Raw genomic sequence first — 18,383 nt, 5'->3', positions numbered from 1 at the left:
GAGATGAAAACAACTTCCAATTTTAGATTCCATATTATTAAAAATGAAGATTTTACATTGCATTAAGCTAGTTTAAGAACTCTCACGATGTTTTTAAGTCTCATAAGACTATGCCTTCATAATAAAGGCATTTCAATATTTTATAAGAGTGCCTTGGATTTTTCTTGTTATTTTTTTAAGCTACTAGATAGACTGTGTGGTGAGCCTGTTAGGATAATTGATTCATTCTAACTGATTAACTATTCAACTTTCAGTTTTGACTTCTTAGCAAACAGACATGTGAAGTCATGTATTTAGATTAATTTATTCATCTAGAGTTCTGATGCCTAGGAAAAATCCATCTGCTGAGGAAGATCATATGAAACAATAAAAAACTCCAGAAAATGTTCAAAATTGCACAGACATTTCAACCAATTACCTTTCATTCGACACACCCTGCCTGGTAAATATTCCAAGATTTGTACTCCATTCTCCATGCCCAAACTGAGATCATTATTATTAATATGAGGGTTCTTTTTCAAACATGTTTTAAAAACAACTTTATTCTCCTGTTCACAGGATGACGGATACTCTTCAAGCCTAGTAAACTGTCACTGACGTGTAAAATCAGTGGAGCTGCCATTTAATATTTACCAACCAGTTTACATAGATCATGAATAAATCGCACAGCAGCCTTATTCAGAGCCACACGGTTTTAATGAGTCTTATGAAGACCAAATCAGACAAACAGCACACTGATAACAAGTTAAAAGTCATTATAGAGCTCTAGTTGAAAACTGTACAAGTCACAGATACAGTCTATAAAATATAAAACTGAGAGAAGGCAGTGTTGTAGTATTGTAGTTTAACTTTGAGAGAACATTTAAAAAATCTGAAGGTCTGAAGACGCCTTATAATGGCAAGAAGGGAATTCAACAGATTTGTAAATCGACATGATTCTCTTATCAAGTGTGTAATCCAATTTTTCTGCATTCTTTTTTAGATGTAGGTCTTCATATCGGAGGCCAACTTTTTGCCACTTCTTGATGCAAGGCTTCAGGTAACCACTGGCAGTATGCAGACAACAGGACTGTAGGAGGAGAAAAATACACAATAAACAGGAGAAAAATGTCAAGAAGACCAACAAATCAGAATCAATCAGAAAGCCATGCCAATCAAATGAAATCCTCACATTTATCTTCAGTTTCCCAGACAGAGAGGAGGGCATCTCTGCAGTCAACCCTCTTTGACACCAGCACTCCCAGCAGAGCCTCCGTCCTCGGTTGAAGCCTAAAGCAGCAGAGACACAGCATTAAAAGAAAAGTCATTCCTTGATACAAGTTAATTTGTATTTTGACAAAAATGGAGAGATGCCTCACGGAAGGCAGATCAGTGTGAGAATACAAACTTACTTTGCCCACGTTTTCAGCATGATGGAGGGGTTTGAGAGGAGGTGGCTGCTGTGGTTCATTAGTTTAGGACAAACCTGAGGACCAGACAAAGCCAACATCAGAGTTACGGTTTGATCAGCTACAGGCATCATTTGTCCAGCTTTTGTAAAGTTTGTGCCAACAACACAAGAGGGACAACATAACTGTATTTATTATATTAACTCAGATAAAAAAACTTGTCCAAAAGTTGTGGAATGGGTTAAAGAATTTAAACATTTCTAATTTCCTTTTGGATTGATTGATTTGTATTTGTGGTATTTTTTGGTTTGGGAGTAGTAGTGGTGATAGTGTAAACTGTTTTGATTTCCTCGGAAGTGTGTTAATATCTGTTGATCATGTTGTATATTTCAATAAGAAGAGAAGGAATGGAAGGAGGAGGCTCAATAGTTTAAGGCTAGTTTAAGGCTACCAATACTATAATAATATCAGTATTTTGTCCTCTATCAGTGATCAGGACTGTTAAGGATTGGACAGAGTGGTCAGATTCAAGCTTTCATGCCTAATTTGAAACTTGAGTGACGACTGAACAGAGATGGTAAAACCTGCTGCAGTACCTGTCCCTCGAGCAGAAACCTGGCAAACAGTTTGTAACGCTCGAGGCCGTCTGGATATTCCATCTCCACTGCTGGCAGCTGCCAAGCTACACGGACTGCAGGAGAAAAACAACAGTTACACAAATGTAAACCTTTTCGGCACAAAATCAGCTATGATGCTCAGCTGTGGAAAACCTACAGAAGGTGCTTGGGCGGTGACATCTGATGGTGCCGGTGGACGAACAGAACCACGGTGACGGCGACTCCAGAGGGGAGCCCGAATGACAATACTGGGGCAGAAGGTCGGGGATCCACTCTGCTTCTACTGCTGACACACCTGACGGAGACAGAGAGGAAGACATTTCACCAGCTGAAACCATCAGCCTGCAAATCCAGATGATTCAATTCACAGAATTCAAGACGAACTTTGTCGTTGTGAAATTTGGCAGTTTAGAAATCTTGCATTTTCTATAAGATTTTTAAGAGAGACACACAATATAAAAATGAGAAAATATTGTCCCTTGATCCGTAAAGTTATGATTGACTGATGGAAATCGTGTCAGTTCATTTTAATTAAAAACTCTCTTTTCTCGGCCATGTGAAGCTAAGAAAAATCCATTGATTTGTCTAAAATAAGGGGTTTTAAAGTCTGACATGAAATCTCAGCTATTCAATTCACCTTTAACTTTTGTCTGCACATTAGAAAAATATAAAAAAATTCTCACAGATAATTCCATGTGAAAATCAAGCACCCTGGATACCACATCTGATGTTTTATCAAAGCTTGTTTACCTCTCATGTACAACTTGGTGGTCTCCATGATCTCCTGGTAGACTATGAACTCTGGCAGCGTTTTGAACAGCGCAGAGCTGGGATGAATGAACACCGGGTCGTCCAGGAGAGGCGTCTATGAACAAAAACAGATAAAGGTGAGATGGTGAAGGAGAGCTATAGTCGACTCCCTTATTTAATCACAACTACAGCCATCCGAGCAACTTGCCTTGTATCCATTCCTCCATTTGGGGTCCAGTATATCTTCTGCCTGTACGCGCCTTGCGAGATGGTCTCCCAGTCCTGCAAGAACAATCTGCCGCAAGCAAACCACCTGGTGCTCAGTGGGCGGAGTCATCTTGGGATTCACAAATACTCCCACCTCTGAACACACTGCGTTCACTGGGATGAGAGAACACGGATGGTTAATTATTCAATTAAATTAATTCATAAGCTCTATGCCTCACTGTGTGACTAAGATCATTATTTATTTTTAAGGCAAAATCTGACCTCACTCAAACATTGCTTTCCTAACTTTGTAAAAAAATCATAATGTCCATTTACTGAATTGTTTATAAAAAATACTAAATTGTACACCAGCACCTTGGTGAAAAATCTTCAATATTAAAAGGAATTGCCACTCAAACGTTAAACTTTTAAATTCAGTACCAAATTGGTCATTCTTAAACAGGAATTCAAATTCCAGTATACAATGTATGTAAACACAGAATTGAAATGAGTAGATTGGCCCCATTGTAACTGATACCTCATCCAGCTATTTGAGTCAGCATCGGCTAGATATTGTTATGAGTGCATCCCTAGTTTTCTGTGTGTGTTTGTGTACCTGCGTTGGTAAGTTGTCCTCTGAGCCTCCTGATCTCCACCATGGCTTTATACCTCAGGCCGTTCTCCTCGCAAAACGTAGGAGTGCAACCAGCGAATTCACAAGCACCAACAGCACCTGTTGTCACATGTATACAGAACTGTAGTACAACCATATCAATGTACTTAATATAAAACATTTTGTACGTAAAATTTGTTTTTTTCTTATATCTCATCTCTTTACTATGAATGTAAAGTGAAAATTGTTTTTGCTTTTGCATCTTGCAATCAGGTGTGAAATGAAACTCCAAAGAAAATGTGATTGTAGACTTTTGGGGCACCACAAACCCTCTTCAACTAGGTCTCACTTAGATCCCTCAAATCAAATGCTTTCCAATGTAAGTAAGTCTCACCTGGAACCTGGAAGAAAATGAGGTTTGTGAAGCCAAGTCATGTGACCTTTAGAGGTCAACATATGACCTAACGTACTGTCCAGTATTGTAACCTGAACAAAAAAGGAAGCTTACCCAGCATGACCATGAGGTCCCCCAGCAGCAGCGATGCTCCTCGCCCAGCCCACAACCTCTTCATCTGGGTCAGCCGAGCTCGACGCTGGGTGAGCTTGGAGCTCTCGTCTTCACTACCTGAAGGTCTGAGGAGAAACAGAAATGTGTTACCAGAATGAAGATAAAAAATGAGGTATGCAGCGTGATTGTGTCAGTAAATCTTTACCCTTCTGAAGCAACTATTTCTACAAGCAAGACATCAGAATCCAGTTTAAAACACGTTAATCTATAAGCAGACATCTTTAGAGCAAACGTGTGTCCTCACCTGTCGAGGTCTTCGAAGAGCTCCCGGACTGTCATGGCTGCTACCACAGCGATGACGTAAGGCAGACAATCCTGCTGCTTACCGAGAGCTAACATTTTAGCATAACGCGGTGCCACAGGGAACGAAGCCATCGCTCTGCCCAGGGGGCTGATGGGACAGCTCAGCCTTGCTCGCTCCATCTCTTTCACACTGACAGGAGAAACAAAAAAAAGTTTACAATTGTGGGCATGTGACACCACTAATAATTAGCTCAATCTGTCTTATCACACTGGGTAAACTAAGACAGAGTCAATATAAAAGGCTTTCTTACTTAAATGCCACATAAAAGTGTCAAATACTGTGTTCCAGACAACTCGGAGCTCAAAAATGTCCCTCAACATTACCCAAACGATTCTAATGAACAGTATTAAGGTAGGTAAAAACAGGGAAACCCATCGACACACAGTTAGTTTACCTTCCTGTGCGAGGTGGCTCTTTCAGAGCTCCCAACGAGATTAACAACTGCTCTGCTGCAACGAGAGCCTCGGCAGACGGAGACGTGGGGAAGGGAAAGTTGACCACCTGTACAAACAGAGAAAAAAAATCAGTTTTTATGAGAACAAGCAGCGTTTCACTCGGAGGCCTGCTGGTGAGTTTGTCATTTACTTTCTACTGACCTTCTCTATGTTGAGGTCCTTCATCTGTAAAACCAGGTCCTCCACGGGCCTGCGAGTGATTTCTGCCTCTGAGAACAAACTGAAGTCTCCGAATACTGCAGACGAGTACAACCTGCAGAAGCACCACAGAAACAAGGAGACAAACATTAGGGAATCCTCAAGGGAAGAAAACAGCCATTTGATCAACTCGGGACCATTTCAAAGTCCTGACCTGTAGCAGTGTCCCGGCTCCGTTCGTCCCGCTCTACCCGCCCTCTGATTGGCTGAGGCCTGGGATGTCCACGTGACCTTGAAGGACGACACTCCGGTTACCCGGTCGTAGAAGCGCTTCTTGACTCGTCCGCAGTCGACCACGTACTTGATGCCGGGGATGGTCAGGGACGTCTCAGCCACGTTGGTGGCGACCACGCAAAGACGAGTTCCAGGTGGAGGAGGCCTGAACACCTGAAGGTGTGATACAAGATATCACTGTAAGTTTATTGACTGTACTGCATCATATGGACTCCTCAGGTATAGGACAATGACGGCTGAAAATAACTAAAGGTTTGTCAAAACGTCAATCTGTACAAAATAGCGAGATTATTTAAATTTATTATCACTTTAGATGACCATTTGTTTGTTTATCATATTCTATTGTAAATTTTCAAATCTCTATTTAATATATGTCTTATACTATTGCACTGTGTTTATTGTCCATCCATCCATCCATCCATCTCCATCCAGTTAAGGGTCCATAACCGCTTATCCAGTTAAGGGCTGTGTTTATTGTCATTTACCAATAACCAAGCAAAGTTCCTTGGTGCAAACATAATTGTGCTGGATTTACACAATAGATAACATAAACATATCTATTAGTTTGCAGTAGTAATAACTAGTTCTTTATATAATAAAAACACAAGACATGATGTGGTTATATAACAGGACCACCTAATAAGTTGGAAAGTTGATAATCGGATGAAGATGTCTGTTTTTACAGACAAAGATAAAATATATATATATATATATATATATATATATATATATATATATATATAAAAACATGTTTCCTAATGTGTATTTTGGAAAACAATGGGCACCTGCTATTATATTGAACTATTTAAACCATTACTAACAACTTATCCCGAAAAGCATGCTTTTTACCATCAGCTTCAATTTGGATGTGTTTTCCTGATGTGGTTAAGGACAGGTTTTGGGGTTCAGAGGTTTAAAGACATCCTCCCCATTAGCAACATTAGCAGTGCAGTTGATGTCCATGATGGCTGCAGCTACAGTACTGTTGCTGGGAAATTTCTAACACATGTCCAAATATTTAATTCTATCCACAACACTGAAAAATATGCAAAAATAACCCTACTCTTCTCATGGATTAGTTTAGTGCTGACATAAAATAATAATCTCACCTTGGCCTGCTGCTCTGGAGCCAACAGGGAGTACAGAGGGAGAACATAGAGAGGAATAGAGGGGTCGGCCTTCTCCTCTGCAGAAACAAAACACAGAGCAGAATTAGTAGAAGCCCTCATCTGAAACACATCCAGCTTGATGTGAAGAATGATTCATTAGGAGCAGCTCGCCTGTGCTGGCGGGATCTTCTCCGATCTCCAGGTCGGAGCCGTCGTCCTCCTCGTATCCAATCCCCGCCTCTCTGTCCTCGTCCCCTTCATCCAGCGGGAGAGCAGAGTAGTTGTCCAGGTCGATTCGGGGCAGAGCCTGGAAGAGAGATATAATGCTCTTAAAATATGTACAGTACACACTCACAATTTTTTTTATCTTTTAGTTAACAGATTTTAGGGGCATTTTCTTGAAATTAGACTTACGACCCTCTTCTTCTGTTTGGCCTTTTTAAACTTCCTCATTGCATCTGAGGTCTCTGCTTCCTCGTCTTCACCTAATCACAAAAGAAAGTAAATATATGAAAACATACTCATGTATATATCTGAACATAAGAGGGGAAAACAGGTGTGTGTTAGACTCACCAGTTGTTGCGTTACCCCTCCTGAAGGGGAAAGCGTTTCTCAGTTTTCTGCACAGAATGTGAACCTCTGCCTGACCGGTCAGAAACACCAGGATACCGCCTAAAGGACAGAGACCAGGCATCAGGGTGGTGAGTGTGTGTGTGTGTGTGTGTGTGTGTGTGTGTGTGTGTGTGTGTGTGTGTGTGTGTGTGTGTGTGTGTGTGTAGGTTAAACTCCTGTCCTGCTTGCTTACTTACAGTCCACATTTAAAAACTACATTGTTGAAAATTAACTAGCAAAGTGCAATTCTTCGGGCATCCCACCACAATATCTTAACATTAACAGCTATTGATGCCGTGAAGCTGCAAGGTTAATTTTTCTATCTTTAATCTGGTCAAATTCAGATAATGTAACTGCTTCCCCTCAAATAACTGAGAGTCTCCATCTTTCAGGGTATCTAAGAGCCAAAACTGATATCTGTCATGTTTTGTATTTGCACCTGGAGGCAGCATCCGGTGGATCTTGCAGATTTTGTGGAAAGTTTCTCCTGTGTAATCCTCCATTGGGGTGCGTTTGTTGAAATGTATGGTGACCGGGAACTGGCGAGCGTCCACCTTGATGACGGGCGGCGGCGTCCGGAACAGCTTGGCGTTGTCCGTGAAGTCCTCCACTCTCAGAGTAGCCGACATGACCAGCAGCTTCATGGGCAGACCTTTCTGCAGAGACATGAAGAGTTTTTTGAAATGTGAAACATTGACCAACAGAGCAGGCTAGCTGACCAATCAGGGCAGACTTTGCTTTCTGGAGGGAGGAGCAAGCGTTACAACGGAGCATTTCAGAGAGAGGGTGAGGAGAGGTGCTGCAGGACAGCCATGATGAGGAAAAACAAGGTGGATTATGAGCATTAATGCATGTAAACATGTTATAAATGTAACTTGAGATAAAAAATATGCACCCGGAAAATAGCATTATAGGGCTTGTTTAAACAAAGGGGTTTTCTACACCAAACACATGAAACACAGCAGAGTCTCTCACCTTGTTTCTGAGCGGGACGATACGAGACAAAAGTCCGACGAGGATGTCTGTGTAGACACTCCTTTCATGAGCCTCGTCTATGATTATCACACTGTATCTCTGGAGCAGGAAATCCTATGAGACAAGACAGAAACACTAAATAAAATACAGAAGCATCAAGCTAATTAAAGGAAATTAAATGAAAGAAAACTGTCTCAACATCCTCATATGATGTTCTTTAATCTCCCAAATCATCTTTCAAAAGATTAAAGCGCTCAGTGTGAAATATAAATATGATATGATCTTACTACTATATGAGCACGGGCAGGATTTATGAAATTTGTGAAATTTAGAAAAATGTTTTAGGTTAAACCCACTGACTTGAAACTGAAAAAGAGGATTCAAATAATTTTACTGTAAAGAAAAAGCTGGGTCCTCTTACATAGACAGACTAAACATAAACAGTATCACACATTCAACACTCTCCATGTGTCTCCCTCTGACTCTGTTGCTATCCTCTCTGTGGTCAAGAAGGAAAACATCAGCTACCTGGATGTTTCTCCGCTGCCTCGTTTCATGTCAAAATGGCATTAGATATACTAGTAAGCCAAAGTCTGTCATGTTTACTTTATTTTATAAAATGATACCTTCTGAATCTCCTTCAGTAGAACACCATCCGTCATGAACTTGATCTTGGTATCGCTGGTCACGTTCCCCTCGTATCGAATCTGGTATGACACCACCCTAAACACAGACGCACAAACATGCACCACATCATTTAATAAATGTTTCTGTCATCAGCAAAACTTCCATTCCCAAGACAAAACAATGTTTACTATTCAAGTCTGTTACATTTGAAATATTTTGAGTGTCCGTTACCGTGTGGACAGGTTCATCTCTTTGGCCACTCTGTGAGACATGCTGACAGCAGCCACTCTTCTTGGTTCTGTGATTCCGATTATTCCGCTGCCGCTGCGGGAAACCAGGACCAAAAAGACGACAGTAATCACATGAAAGCACATACAGATGTGCATCCGCATGCAGGCCCTTTATTCCAGGTAAACATCAGCCTACCTGGCGTAGCCGGCTTCATACAGGAACTGAGGCACTTGAGTGGTCTTTCCACTTCCTGTCTCTCCGCAGATGACGACGCAGGGGTTTTCCCTCACTGCCTCCATGATGACCTGCTCCTCCGCCAGCACGGGCAGCTTCAGACGAGCCTCCTGTAGCAGCAGATTCAAATACACTTAAAGCACGCTCACAAAAACAAGACACACACCTGTCTGAATGGAACCTGTAGTTTGGCCACACCTGTATTTCTGCTAATCGGTCGACGGGAATAAAGACAGCCGGCTGCGACGGCGTCTTGTTTTCCACTTTCTCCTGATCTGAAGTCTTATCATTCTGTCCATCTTGTTCCGTTTTGGGTTGGTCTCCCTTCACTTCCTGTTTGTCCCCTGTCTCGTGACAGGGAGAGGCTGTCTTCACTGTGGTCTCGTTCACTTCTTCATCCTCCTCCTCCTCATCAGACGAGGTGTCCAACTCGCTGCTTTCTTCTGCCTTTTCTTCCTCTTCTTCGTCCTCCTCTTCTCTCCATTTTCTTTTTCTGTTCGCTCCACTGAGGCTGCTGATCTTTGGTCCTGAGTCTCCATTTATTATTTCATCTGGTAACCTGAAAATAACAAGAAAATAATAAAACCACGGACTCCACCATCTCCAGATCTTCCAATGAGAAAAGGGCTTTTTTTGTTGCTTTTCTTATCTAAAATGATGCATTAGTGCGCTTACTGTTTGGTCTGGTAGAGTTTGTCTCCTGTTCCCAGTTTGGATGTGGTGTACAGCAGCTTCAGTTCAGACTCTGGAAGCTGCACCTCAGCCAGTTTGGTGAGGATGTCTGCTCTCTGGACGGGACAGACAGGTGGACAGGTAAATGGGTTGTGATCTAGTCCTTCATATCTCACTTGTTGGCAGAGTTACTAAATATATTACAATTTATTTCCAGTATACCTAATGAACTTAAGCAGGGTGAGTTACTGTAAATAATTAAGTAGGAATAAATTGGTTCAGTCTTGTGTCTAGGGCTGGACATCTTTTTAGTAGTAATAACAATACTGATATCTGAAAAAAAGATGTATATATATATATATTTCTTCAATTCCCTCTCTCTCCCTGATTTTCTGTCACCTCTTTATTGTCTGCAATCAAGGCAATGCCCCAAAGAACATCATGTCAACATGTCTAACTACGAAAATGTTACGAAAAAAGTCACAAAAACCCATCAGAACTTCAATGTGAAGTCTTAAACTTACTTGTTATGTACAACTGACAGTCCAAAACCCAAAGATATTCAATTTACAGTGACATAAAACAAGAGAAGCAACAAATCCTCACGTTTACTCTTAATTACTTAGTTGTTGCTATAGATCAACTACCATTAATGGACCACAAATGTTTCAGCACTACTAAAGGTTTGAACTGTTCGTATGAACTGAACCAAAGCCGTCTTATCTTGGATAAAAATAGACTGTAAAACCTGATGAGAGAAACAACTTTCTCCTCAAAGCGTTGTGAGAACCTGCTGCAGCATCAACCTGTGTCTCACCTGAGCTTTCTTCTCCTTGCGCTCCAGGACCTTCTGCAGCTCTTTCCTCTGCTTCTTGGTGAGGGGCTTTTTGGTGGAGACAGGTGTCACTGAGGCTTTCTTCTTGTTGACTCTGTTGGCTGGGAGGACCAAAGCGTTGCTCTGGTCTACACCTTTTAGCCTGGCCCCATCTGAAGAAAACAAGTGTTACAAACCAAAACTGACAACACATTTAAGTGAAAATAAATACCAAAATAACTTCACCAGTTTATAGACTTCACCTCTGAATTCTTACCTTGAAGTTCCACAACAACGTTTGTCTTCTCTTCCTCTGCTGGTTGTTGGGCTTCATTTTGCAGTCTTCCCTTCCAGTTGTGTTTCTTCCTTAGTTTTCCCATTTTAAATTGAGGTCTGTAAATAAATAAATAACAAACGGCGTATATAATACCACCAACTGATAACTTGTAATGTTTGACACCAAGGAAGAGCTAAAACGAGCTAACTAGCAAACTGAGGCTAAACCATACGGTAAAAATGTAAATAACACACGCGACTAGATCTTTATGAATATTAAGAAATACAACAAAAAAATTCGCAGGTTTAACAATGGCATGTGTAATTTAAACACTTCACGTGCGAAATTACAGCCCTGGACGAACCTCACGTGTAAACATACAACGGTCCATCAGTTAAAATTGTCCGACGCTGAATCCTAGTCTCCGCATAAAGGTTCCGTTACAAAGAAGAAATGATTGCCAATATTATAGACAACTGTAATTTTTTTACAGAAGTGATTCTGTTTTAATGAATAAGTTGATTAAGAGGGAAAGACCTAAAAAAGTATATTGAATTTTTAAATTGAAATTATTTTCTATTTCATCCATGATGAAAGATTCTTTTTAAAATGTATGTTAAAAAAAGAAATTCACAACATTTTATACAATGTGTGTACATTGCAATTAAACTTGTTATATTTTGTTTTTATTTGAATTATTAGAATACAGTACCAAAAAAGACATGAATAAATTTTATCTTGGAGTAACACAACCATTTTTTTCTTGTTGACTATTTTCACGATAATAGAAAATGGCAAATTACTTTTTTAAGATATAATGCAATTAGAAAAATGTATACAATTGCCAGATATCAAACAAACACACAAAACACTCACTTCATGAATTACTTCAGTCATAATCATTTCTCATTCAATCTTCAGTTAGGAATATCTTTCAAAGCTCACATGTACAAATAAAGCTTCTCAAGGAGCTGAAATACATGTTTTTATTGATCTATGAGTTTTTTCATCACAGGCCTTTGAAAATAGAAAATTACAATTTAATATTTCAACCACATTGCAGAAAGAGTCTGTTTTCAAACCCACATAGAAAATGTTAAATTTCTTCATGTGATCATTGTTATCATGTTAACAAAACTAGTTTATTGTGAGCAAGTGTAATTAGTATAACTCTGCTGACTTCAACCCAATCAATTTACAATACTATCAACTGATATTAGCTGAACACAGACATATCGGTATGAACAATAGAGTGATATGTTTGTAGTAGTTTCTTTACGATCAAGTGTAAAATGTCCTGCTTTTTTCATAATTTAAATGGTTTTCATCAAAATACTGTCAATGAAATAAATAGAATCCAGTATGTTGTTACAGGAAATGTTCTTCTCAAATAACAACATTCGCAACAGCCTCAAAAATCCATTATCAGTCATTCTCTAGTGCAGATTATTTCTAATCTTTCTTTTTATTTAGCCTGTTCTACGGTGTTAAACGGTGGTATATGAAGGCCTACAGATACACAGATGGATGACAAATAAAATAAATAAATGCGTCTTAGTGAGGTGTTTCAAGTCTCCCATAGCTGCTCAGTTGGAACTGGTTAACATTATTGTCATACTTATTCATACCATTCCAGCTTTTTCCTGCATTGAAGCATCTTTGTTATTATTCTCTACTCATTTATTCTGGGTTTTTCTTTCATTTGTCACCTGCTTGTGCATGAAATTAACTTTGGTATTATAGCATGAAACACAAAAGTATGACATTTACTCTTGGATGTTCAAACAATAAACAGCTCTTCTTCTTCTTTTGTATCAATAAAACATCACAACTCCATCTCAGATGCTGCTGTCCTTTAGAAGAGCGTACTCGTCCTCCCTCAGATTCTCCCCAGCTGTGAGGCTCTCCTCCCTGGTCCTCTTCGCCTCTTTGGAAAGCCTCTCGAACCTCTTCAGGAACACGATGAGAACCACCAGCAGAGCCGCCTGCAGCAGCACAAACACAAACAGACACACCTGTGAGGCCAGAGCCAGGTCACAGTACCAGTAGTGGCAGGACTCCAGGACCTCCTTCTCCGTTAAATACACCACCAGTCGCCCTCTCAGGCCGAGAGGGGAGCTGCAGTTGACGCCCAGGTGTGATGTGAGGGCGGGAGGCTGACGCAGCAGCAAGGCCCGCAGGTAGAGGACGCCGCAGTCACACTCCCAGGGGTTACCATGAAGGGAGACGGAGCGGAGGGAGGTCAGATCATCCAGGAGCCCATTGGGGAGGCTGGTCAACCGGTTGTCGTGGAGACGGAGGGAGGTGGTCCCAGCGGGGAAACTGGTGGGAAGTGTGGAGGAGGTGAGAGCCCTTCTGCTGCAATCCACCTGATTGTCATGACAGGAGCAAAGGTGGGGGCATGCTGATGACCTTTGACCTCCAAACAAGGGGAGCAGGCAGAGGAGCAGAAACCCTTTCATGGTTACTAATCACTGGAGGAGAGAGGAGAGGAGAGGAGAGAGGAGAGGAGACATTTACTGAAGTACTGCACTTAAAGTGGACATGTCATCCCTATTTTTAAGCTCATACTTGTATTTTGGGTTTCTACTAAACATGTCTATATGCTGAAATGTTAAAATAAAACATGAGTGGGGGGGCTTCATGTGAGATGTGATGTGGAGCCAAATCCAGATACCCAAACGTACACAAGCACTGGAAAATTCAGTTTTTCATGATATGTATCTATAAATACAAATTTATACTTGAGTATTTCCATTTTCTACCACTTTATTCTTCTACTACAATTCAGAGGAAAATATTATACCTTTACTTCACTTAATTTATAAGTATCTTTGCAGATTAATAAAACAAAATACTATCAACAAATTATTATCGGTCAGGTATCGATAAGACTTCATTGATCCCCAAGGAAGGAAATCACAAACTACCCAGCAGTATGTAAAGCATTAAAAATGATCTCCACCTTTACCAGCAGCAACATTTAAGTGATGAACACAATAATACATCAACTATAATAATCTAATTACATATTATACATCATTCTGAAATGGGCCATTCTGCATAACGAGTACTTTTACTTTTGATACTTTAAGTACATTTGATGCTTTTTCTACTTTTACACAAGTCAACTTTTGAATGCAGAACTTTACCACCAGCAAAGTATTTCTCCACTGACATATTACTACTTTTACTTGAGTAAATGATCATAACACTACTACTAATCACTTTAGATTGATGCATTGTGTGTTGGTTTCACTGGTCAAAGAGGAAACCATAATCAGCCACTGCTCTTTATAACTCTTGATGGGTGAAATATTTGTTTTCCGCAGATATTAAGGTGTAGGAACGGTACAACTACACTCCCACATTTCCTGTCTGGTTCTTGACTGTAAATTAAAGAGATCATTCAACTGTTACTGTTAAACTTCATATTAAACAACACTAGATACATTAACATTAAAGTTTGCAGAAACATAATCCTCTGTCACAAACTGATGACTGGCATGTAAGTGAAGGTAAACATAATAAAGTGAACTATCAAGGTAATGACTCAACATCTGATAAGAAAACACATTTTAAATGTATCTTTTAAAAGCTCCTTCCTGGCCCTTACAAACAGAATAGAGTAATTTTGCCAAACTTAACTTCACCGACTTGACAGCTTACTGAGATAACTTAAGACCAATAAATTGAGTGATGGATCAGGAAACCAAGTTTTAATGTAATTTATGTTAAAGACAGCTACAGAACTAAAAGTCTTCATAAGGTCTGAGGAGAGTCTTTTACCTTCAGTGCTGCGTGTCTTCAGGAGAGAACTGTGTTTCTACGGAGGATGTGTGTGTGTGTTACTACCAGCTGACACTCACTGATAAGGACCACTGACAAATATGAACACACACACACACCCGTACAGTACAACACACACACACACGTACAGAACAACACACACACAGACGTCTAACAGGACATGAGAAGTATCTCAGTAACTCTTTATCTTGTGGGTCCTTCATTTCTAATGACTTTCTACTGCAGGAAGCTCTCTGGAAAGAACTGTTTGGTACTTAGAGGACAAATAGAGAAAGTGTTCAATAAGTTACAGATATTATTATCTTTAATTAATTACTAGTGAAACCTAGAGTCTTTGAGTCAGATTACAGAAGCTAAACATGGGAACATTTTTCTATTTTCCCTATAATTCCCAAATATTGTACTTGTTACTCCACTGCATTTATTTGATAACCTAAGTTACTGGTTACTTAGTGGTTTCTGACTAATAAAACAAAATATAATCAACAAGTAACCTATGATGTATCAGTATAGGTTAAGATAAGTTTATCGATCCCTACGGAAATTCACAAACTACCCAGCAGTATATAAAGTATTTAAAATAAGCTCCACCTTTACCAGCTGCAACATTAACACAGCATTAATGCATCAATAATTGTAATCTTTAATATATATTATTCCGATATGGGCCATTCTGCATAATGAGTGCTTTTACTTTTGGTACTTTAAGTATATTTTGATGCTAACACATTTGCACTAAGTACATTTCTAATGCAGGACTTTTACCCCAGTATGACTACTAGATCTGAGTACTTCTTCCACCATAAAATGTGTCCCGGCCCAGTAAAATACACACGTCTGTCAATCATACTGATGTTACGTCTGCTCTGACTGGCAGGGAGAAGATGCTGTGTGCAGTGTGCAGAGGAAGAATGGCTGCAGGAGATAAACTTCACTCAGCAGATGATGATTTCCTGCAGCGGCGCTGAACTCACTGGAACTTAATGTACTTTAACTCTGAAACACTCAGAGAGAAACGATGCAGGTTGACGAGAAAACACAAGTTTTATTTGTCACACTTTTATAAACGGGGCACAGCCTTCAGGAGAAAATATGAACTGTTCCTCAGCATCAGCCAACACACACGCATGCTCACGCCACGCGCACGCGCACGCACACACACACACACACACACACACACACACACACACACACACACACACACACACACACACACACACACACACACACACACACACACACACACACAGGATGCATATCTTTACTAGCAGAATGCAGAGACTCACTTCCAATGAGAGAGATTTAAAACAGAAGCATAGACACAGTATTATTTGAAAAAATGTCACATGAAATTATTTGTGAGGATCAGACAGCAAATTAACAAAAGAAAAATTGGATAAAAAAAAAAAAGAATAAGTAAAGTCATTGTGGATAAAAGGGAGTTTCATGGACGGATATCTGGAGGAAATGTCATGAAATACACACACACACACACACACACACACACACACACACACACACACACACACACACACACACACACACACACACACACACACACACAAAAATCATAAAAAACAATGTCCATCAAATCTTGACATCACCAACAACCTAAATCTCTTTACAAAACATCTGGTAGCACACATCAGACCCTGACAAAATATCCAAAAAAGTTTAGCATTGCATTTATAAATTAGATACCAAAAGAGACCAAAAAAACAAGATATTCAATTCACAAGATAACTGTACATGTATTTGTTTTAGTAGTTGTAGCCACACTACCGAGGTCTGTATATCCATGTGTGTGTATTTCTATATAAATAATATTTGTGTTATTTTTAGATATTTATGCATATTTTTTTCTCTCCTTTGATTGTTTTGTACCTTTGTAAATGTCATGTTTTATTGTTGTATACTGCATTTTAATATAATATATATCAGGTGAATCTAATACAATATTAATCATTAATGCTGGTGTTTCTATTTAAGATTGCAATCCAACTTTTTGAGATATCTGATGCCTCAAGTCATTATGGAATAATTATAAAAGAAAGAAGAAGCTTTACTTGACTTACACACTATACATTATAAGTTACCCCACTCAATTAAATATGAGTCAATAAAGTAGCATTGAATTGTTTGTTCATTAGCTGTTGTAATTTAAAATCCATTAGATGAACAACTGATAATAAGGGAATAAGTTGAATTAACTTACATCCTTAAGTGTAATTAAGAGCCTTTCTGTCACAAAGCGTTGCTTTTCACCTCTTCATCTTTCATTTTGATTAGTTTCTCAGTCTCCACATCTGGAGTGGATAGCGGCAGGATGGGGATGGGACTCTCCATACGGTTGTCCTGAGCCAGTTTACTGAGGAGGAGAAGGAAGAAGAAGAAAAGGAGGAGGAGAGATGAAGCAGACACATCTGTCCGGAAATCTGTAAACCTCAGCAGATGTTTCCTGAACATTGTCTCTCTCTCTCGTCTTCACATACCTGGTCATCTCCTGGATGCACTGCGCTCTGTAGTTCTCGTAGTGGACGTCGCAGGTCACGTCTTTGAGGTCGTGCATGTGTGAACGAATCAGCATGTTCCTCAGTTTCACAAAGTCACAGTGCGACTGATTTCCACTGAGCAAAGACAAACGTAGAGGGAATGAATAATCCGACGTATACGACGTTCAAACTGTGTCTAACAACAGATGAGGTCTAGACAAACCTTCAACGATTCCCCAGGGGTACAGTCTCCCTCTCACTCTCTGCCCTCGAGCCTCCACCACTGTGTTACTGACGATCACAGTGAACGGGGTGCACTCCTGCACACGGAGACAAGAGGGGGGATTGTTTTTATGTTTTACATTTCTGCCAATAGATGCTCCCTAATGCTAGACATTGTCCCTTTAAACCAACAAAATGAATAAATATAAATTAAATCCAAATAAAGAAAAAAAAGACAAACATTTATTTTGGTGTATTTTATTTTCTAAGAAAGGGCGTGTTTGGGGAACTATTAAATCGTGTCATTGACCCCGAGTGATAAAACATGTTTTCCTGGAAACATATTATAAGTGAAATGACGTCAATCTGAGGCCAAAGTTACAGTTACTTCCACTGACAGTGAATCAGTTCAATAACTGAACTCAGGTCTCTGACTGCTCAGACTCACCTTCAGCTCTTTGTCGAGCTGTTTAAACTCTTCATCCTCATCAGAGTCACATTCGGGGAACTGGTACACTTTGATCCCAAACTTGTCTATTTCCTCTCGTATCTAGAGATGAATCAGATGAACGGTTACAGTGAGACGACCTGCACACAGTAAAACATGATGAATCCACTGTGGAGCTGCTCTTCTGGGACTCACTCTGTCTTTGAGCTTCTTGATCTCGTTGGGCGTGAGGCAGTCCGCTTTGGCAATGAGCGGAATTATGTTCACCTTCTCGTGCAGAGCCTTCATGAACTCGACGTCCACCGGACGCAGCCTGTGGAAGAAAAAAACCAGAGTGAGAAGGAAGTAAAGTGAGAGTAAAATCCTCCATATCAAAAACAGTTTGAATGGATGACTTCATACATAAAATACAAAGGTGAAAAATGTGTTTCCTGCTCCGATCACTGCCATGAGTGAAATTGAGTGAAATTAAAACAATAATACTGCTGCTGAGCTGCATCTCTACATTCAAGACAGACACACTTGG

The 18,383-nt window shown here is 39.9% G+C and overlaps 2 protein-coding genes across 4 annotated transcripts; both read right to left on the bottom strand.

Moving 5' to 3' along the window:
• Window positions 1-563: 563 nt before the first annotated feature.
• On the bottom strand, window positions 564-11,318 carry dhx37 (DEAH (Asp-Glu-Ala-His) box polypeptide 37). Its single transcript, XM_054610598.1, has 27 exons — window positions 11,250-11,318; window positions 10,886-11,001; window positions 10,612-10,781; window positions 9,798-9,910; window positions 9,321-9,681; window positions 9,084-9,232; window positions 8,889-8,981; window positions 8,657-8,753; window positions 8,031-8,144; window positions 7,495-7,711; window positions 7,017-7,115; window positions 6,858-6,928; window positions 6,615-6,750; window positions 6,444-6,520; window positions 5,255-5,487; window positions 5,044-5,155; window positions 4,842-4,948; window positions 4,388-4,576; window positions 4,084-4,208; window positions 3,579-3,695; window positions 2,964-3,136; window positions 2,756-2,870; window positions 2,163-2,300; window positions 1,985-2,079; window positions 1,392-1,465; window positions 1,172-1,269; window positions 564-1,069 (listed from the first exon to the last, which is right to left on the bottom strand). Exons 2-27 carry the CDS (start codon window positions 10,986-10,988, stop codon window positions 993-995), a joined length of 3,453 nt encoding a protein of 1,150 aa, XP_054466573.1. The 5' UTR covers window positions 10,989-11,001; window positions 11,250-11,318; the 3' UTR covers window positions 564-992.
• Window positions 11,319-11,575: 257 nt separating this feature from the next.
• Window positions 11,576-18,163, bottom strand: LOC129101198 (septin-5-like). 3 transcript variants are annotated; one of them, XM_054610880.1, is made up of 6 exons: window positions 18,053-18,163; window positions 17,858-17,959; window positions 17,407-17,507; window positions 17,188-17,322; window positions 16,961-17,063; window positions 13,274-13,359 (listed from the first exon to the last, which is right to left on the bottom strand). In XM_054610880.1, the coding sequence occupies exons 1-6, from the start codon at window positions 18,143-18,145 to the stop codon at window positions 13,357-13,359; spliced, it is 537 nt and encodes a 178-aa protein (XP_054466855.1). In that variant the 5' UTR covers window positions 18,146-18,163; the 3' UTR covers window positions 13,274-13,356. The 3 variants fall into 3 exon arrangements, with proteins under 3 accessions (XP_054466854.1, XP_054466853.1, XP_054466855.1); XM_054610879.1 differs by lacking the exons at window positions 17,188-17,322; window positions 17,407-17,507; window positions 17,858-17,959; window positions 18,053-18,163 and having other exon boundaries at window positions 11,576-13,359; window positions 16,961-17,041; XM_054610878.1 differs by lacking the exons at window positions 16,961-17,063; window positions 17,188-17,322; window positions 17,407-17,507; window positions 17,858-17,959; window positions 18,053-18,163 and adding an exon at window positions 14,675-14,764 and having other exon boundaries at window positions 11,576-13,359.
• Between the last annotated feature and the right edge of the window lie 220 nt (window positions 18,164-18,383).

Source organism: Anoplopoma fimbria, chromosome 13 (genome assembly GCF_027596085.1).
Source record: "Anoplopoma fimbria isolate UVic2021 breed Golden Eagle Sablefish chromosome 13, Afim_UVic_2022, whole genome shotgun sequence".
Taxonomy (NCBI): domain Eukaryota; kingdom Metazoa; phylum Chordata; class Actinopteri; order Perciformes; family Anoplopomatidae; genus Anoplopoma; species Anoplopoma fimbria.
This window is presented reverse-complemented; position numbering and strand designations above follow the sequence as displayed.

Excerpts from the sequence above, each read along its gene's own strand:
- dhx37 (XM_054610598.1), bottom strand. The coding sequence starts at position 10,988 with ATGGGAAAACTAAGGAAGAAACACAACTGGAAGGGAAGACTGCAAAAT. Across the intron at positions 7,116-7,494 it reads CCACCGGATGCTGCCTCCAG|GCGGTATCCTGGTGTTTCTG; the intron begins GTGCAAATACAA and ends TCTGTCCTTTAG. Across the intron at positions 6,521-6,614 it reads AGAAGATCCCGCCAGCACAG|AGGAGAAGGCCGACCCCTCT; the intron begins GCGAGCTGCTCC and ends TTGTTTCTGCAG.
- LOC129101198 (XM_054610879.1), bottom strand. The coding sequence starts at position 13,347 with ATGAAAGGGTTTCTGCTCCTCTGCCTGCTCCCCTTGTTTGGAGGTCAA.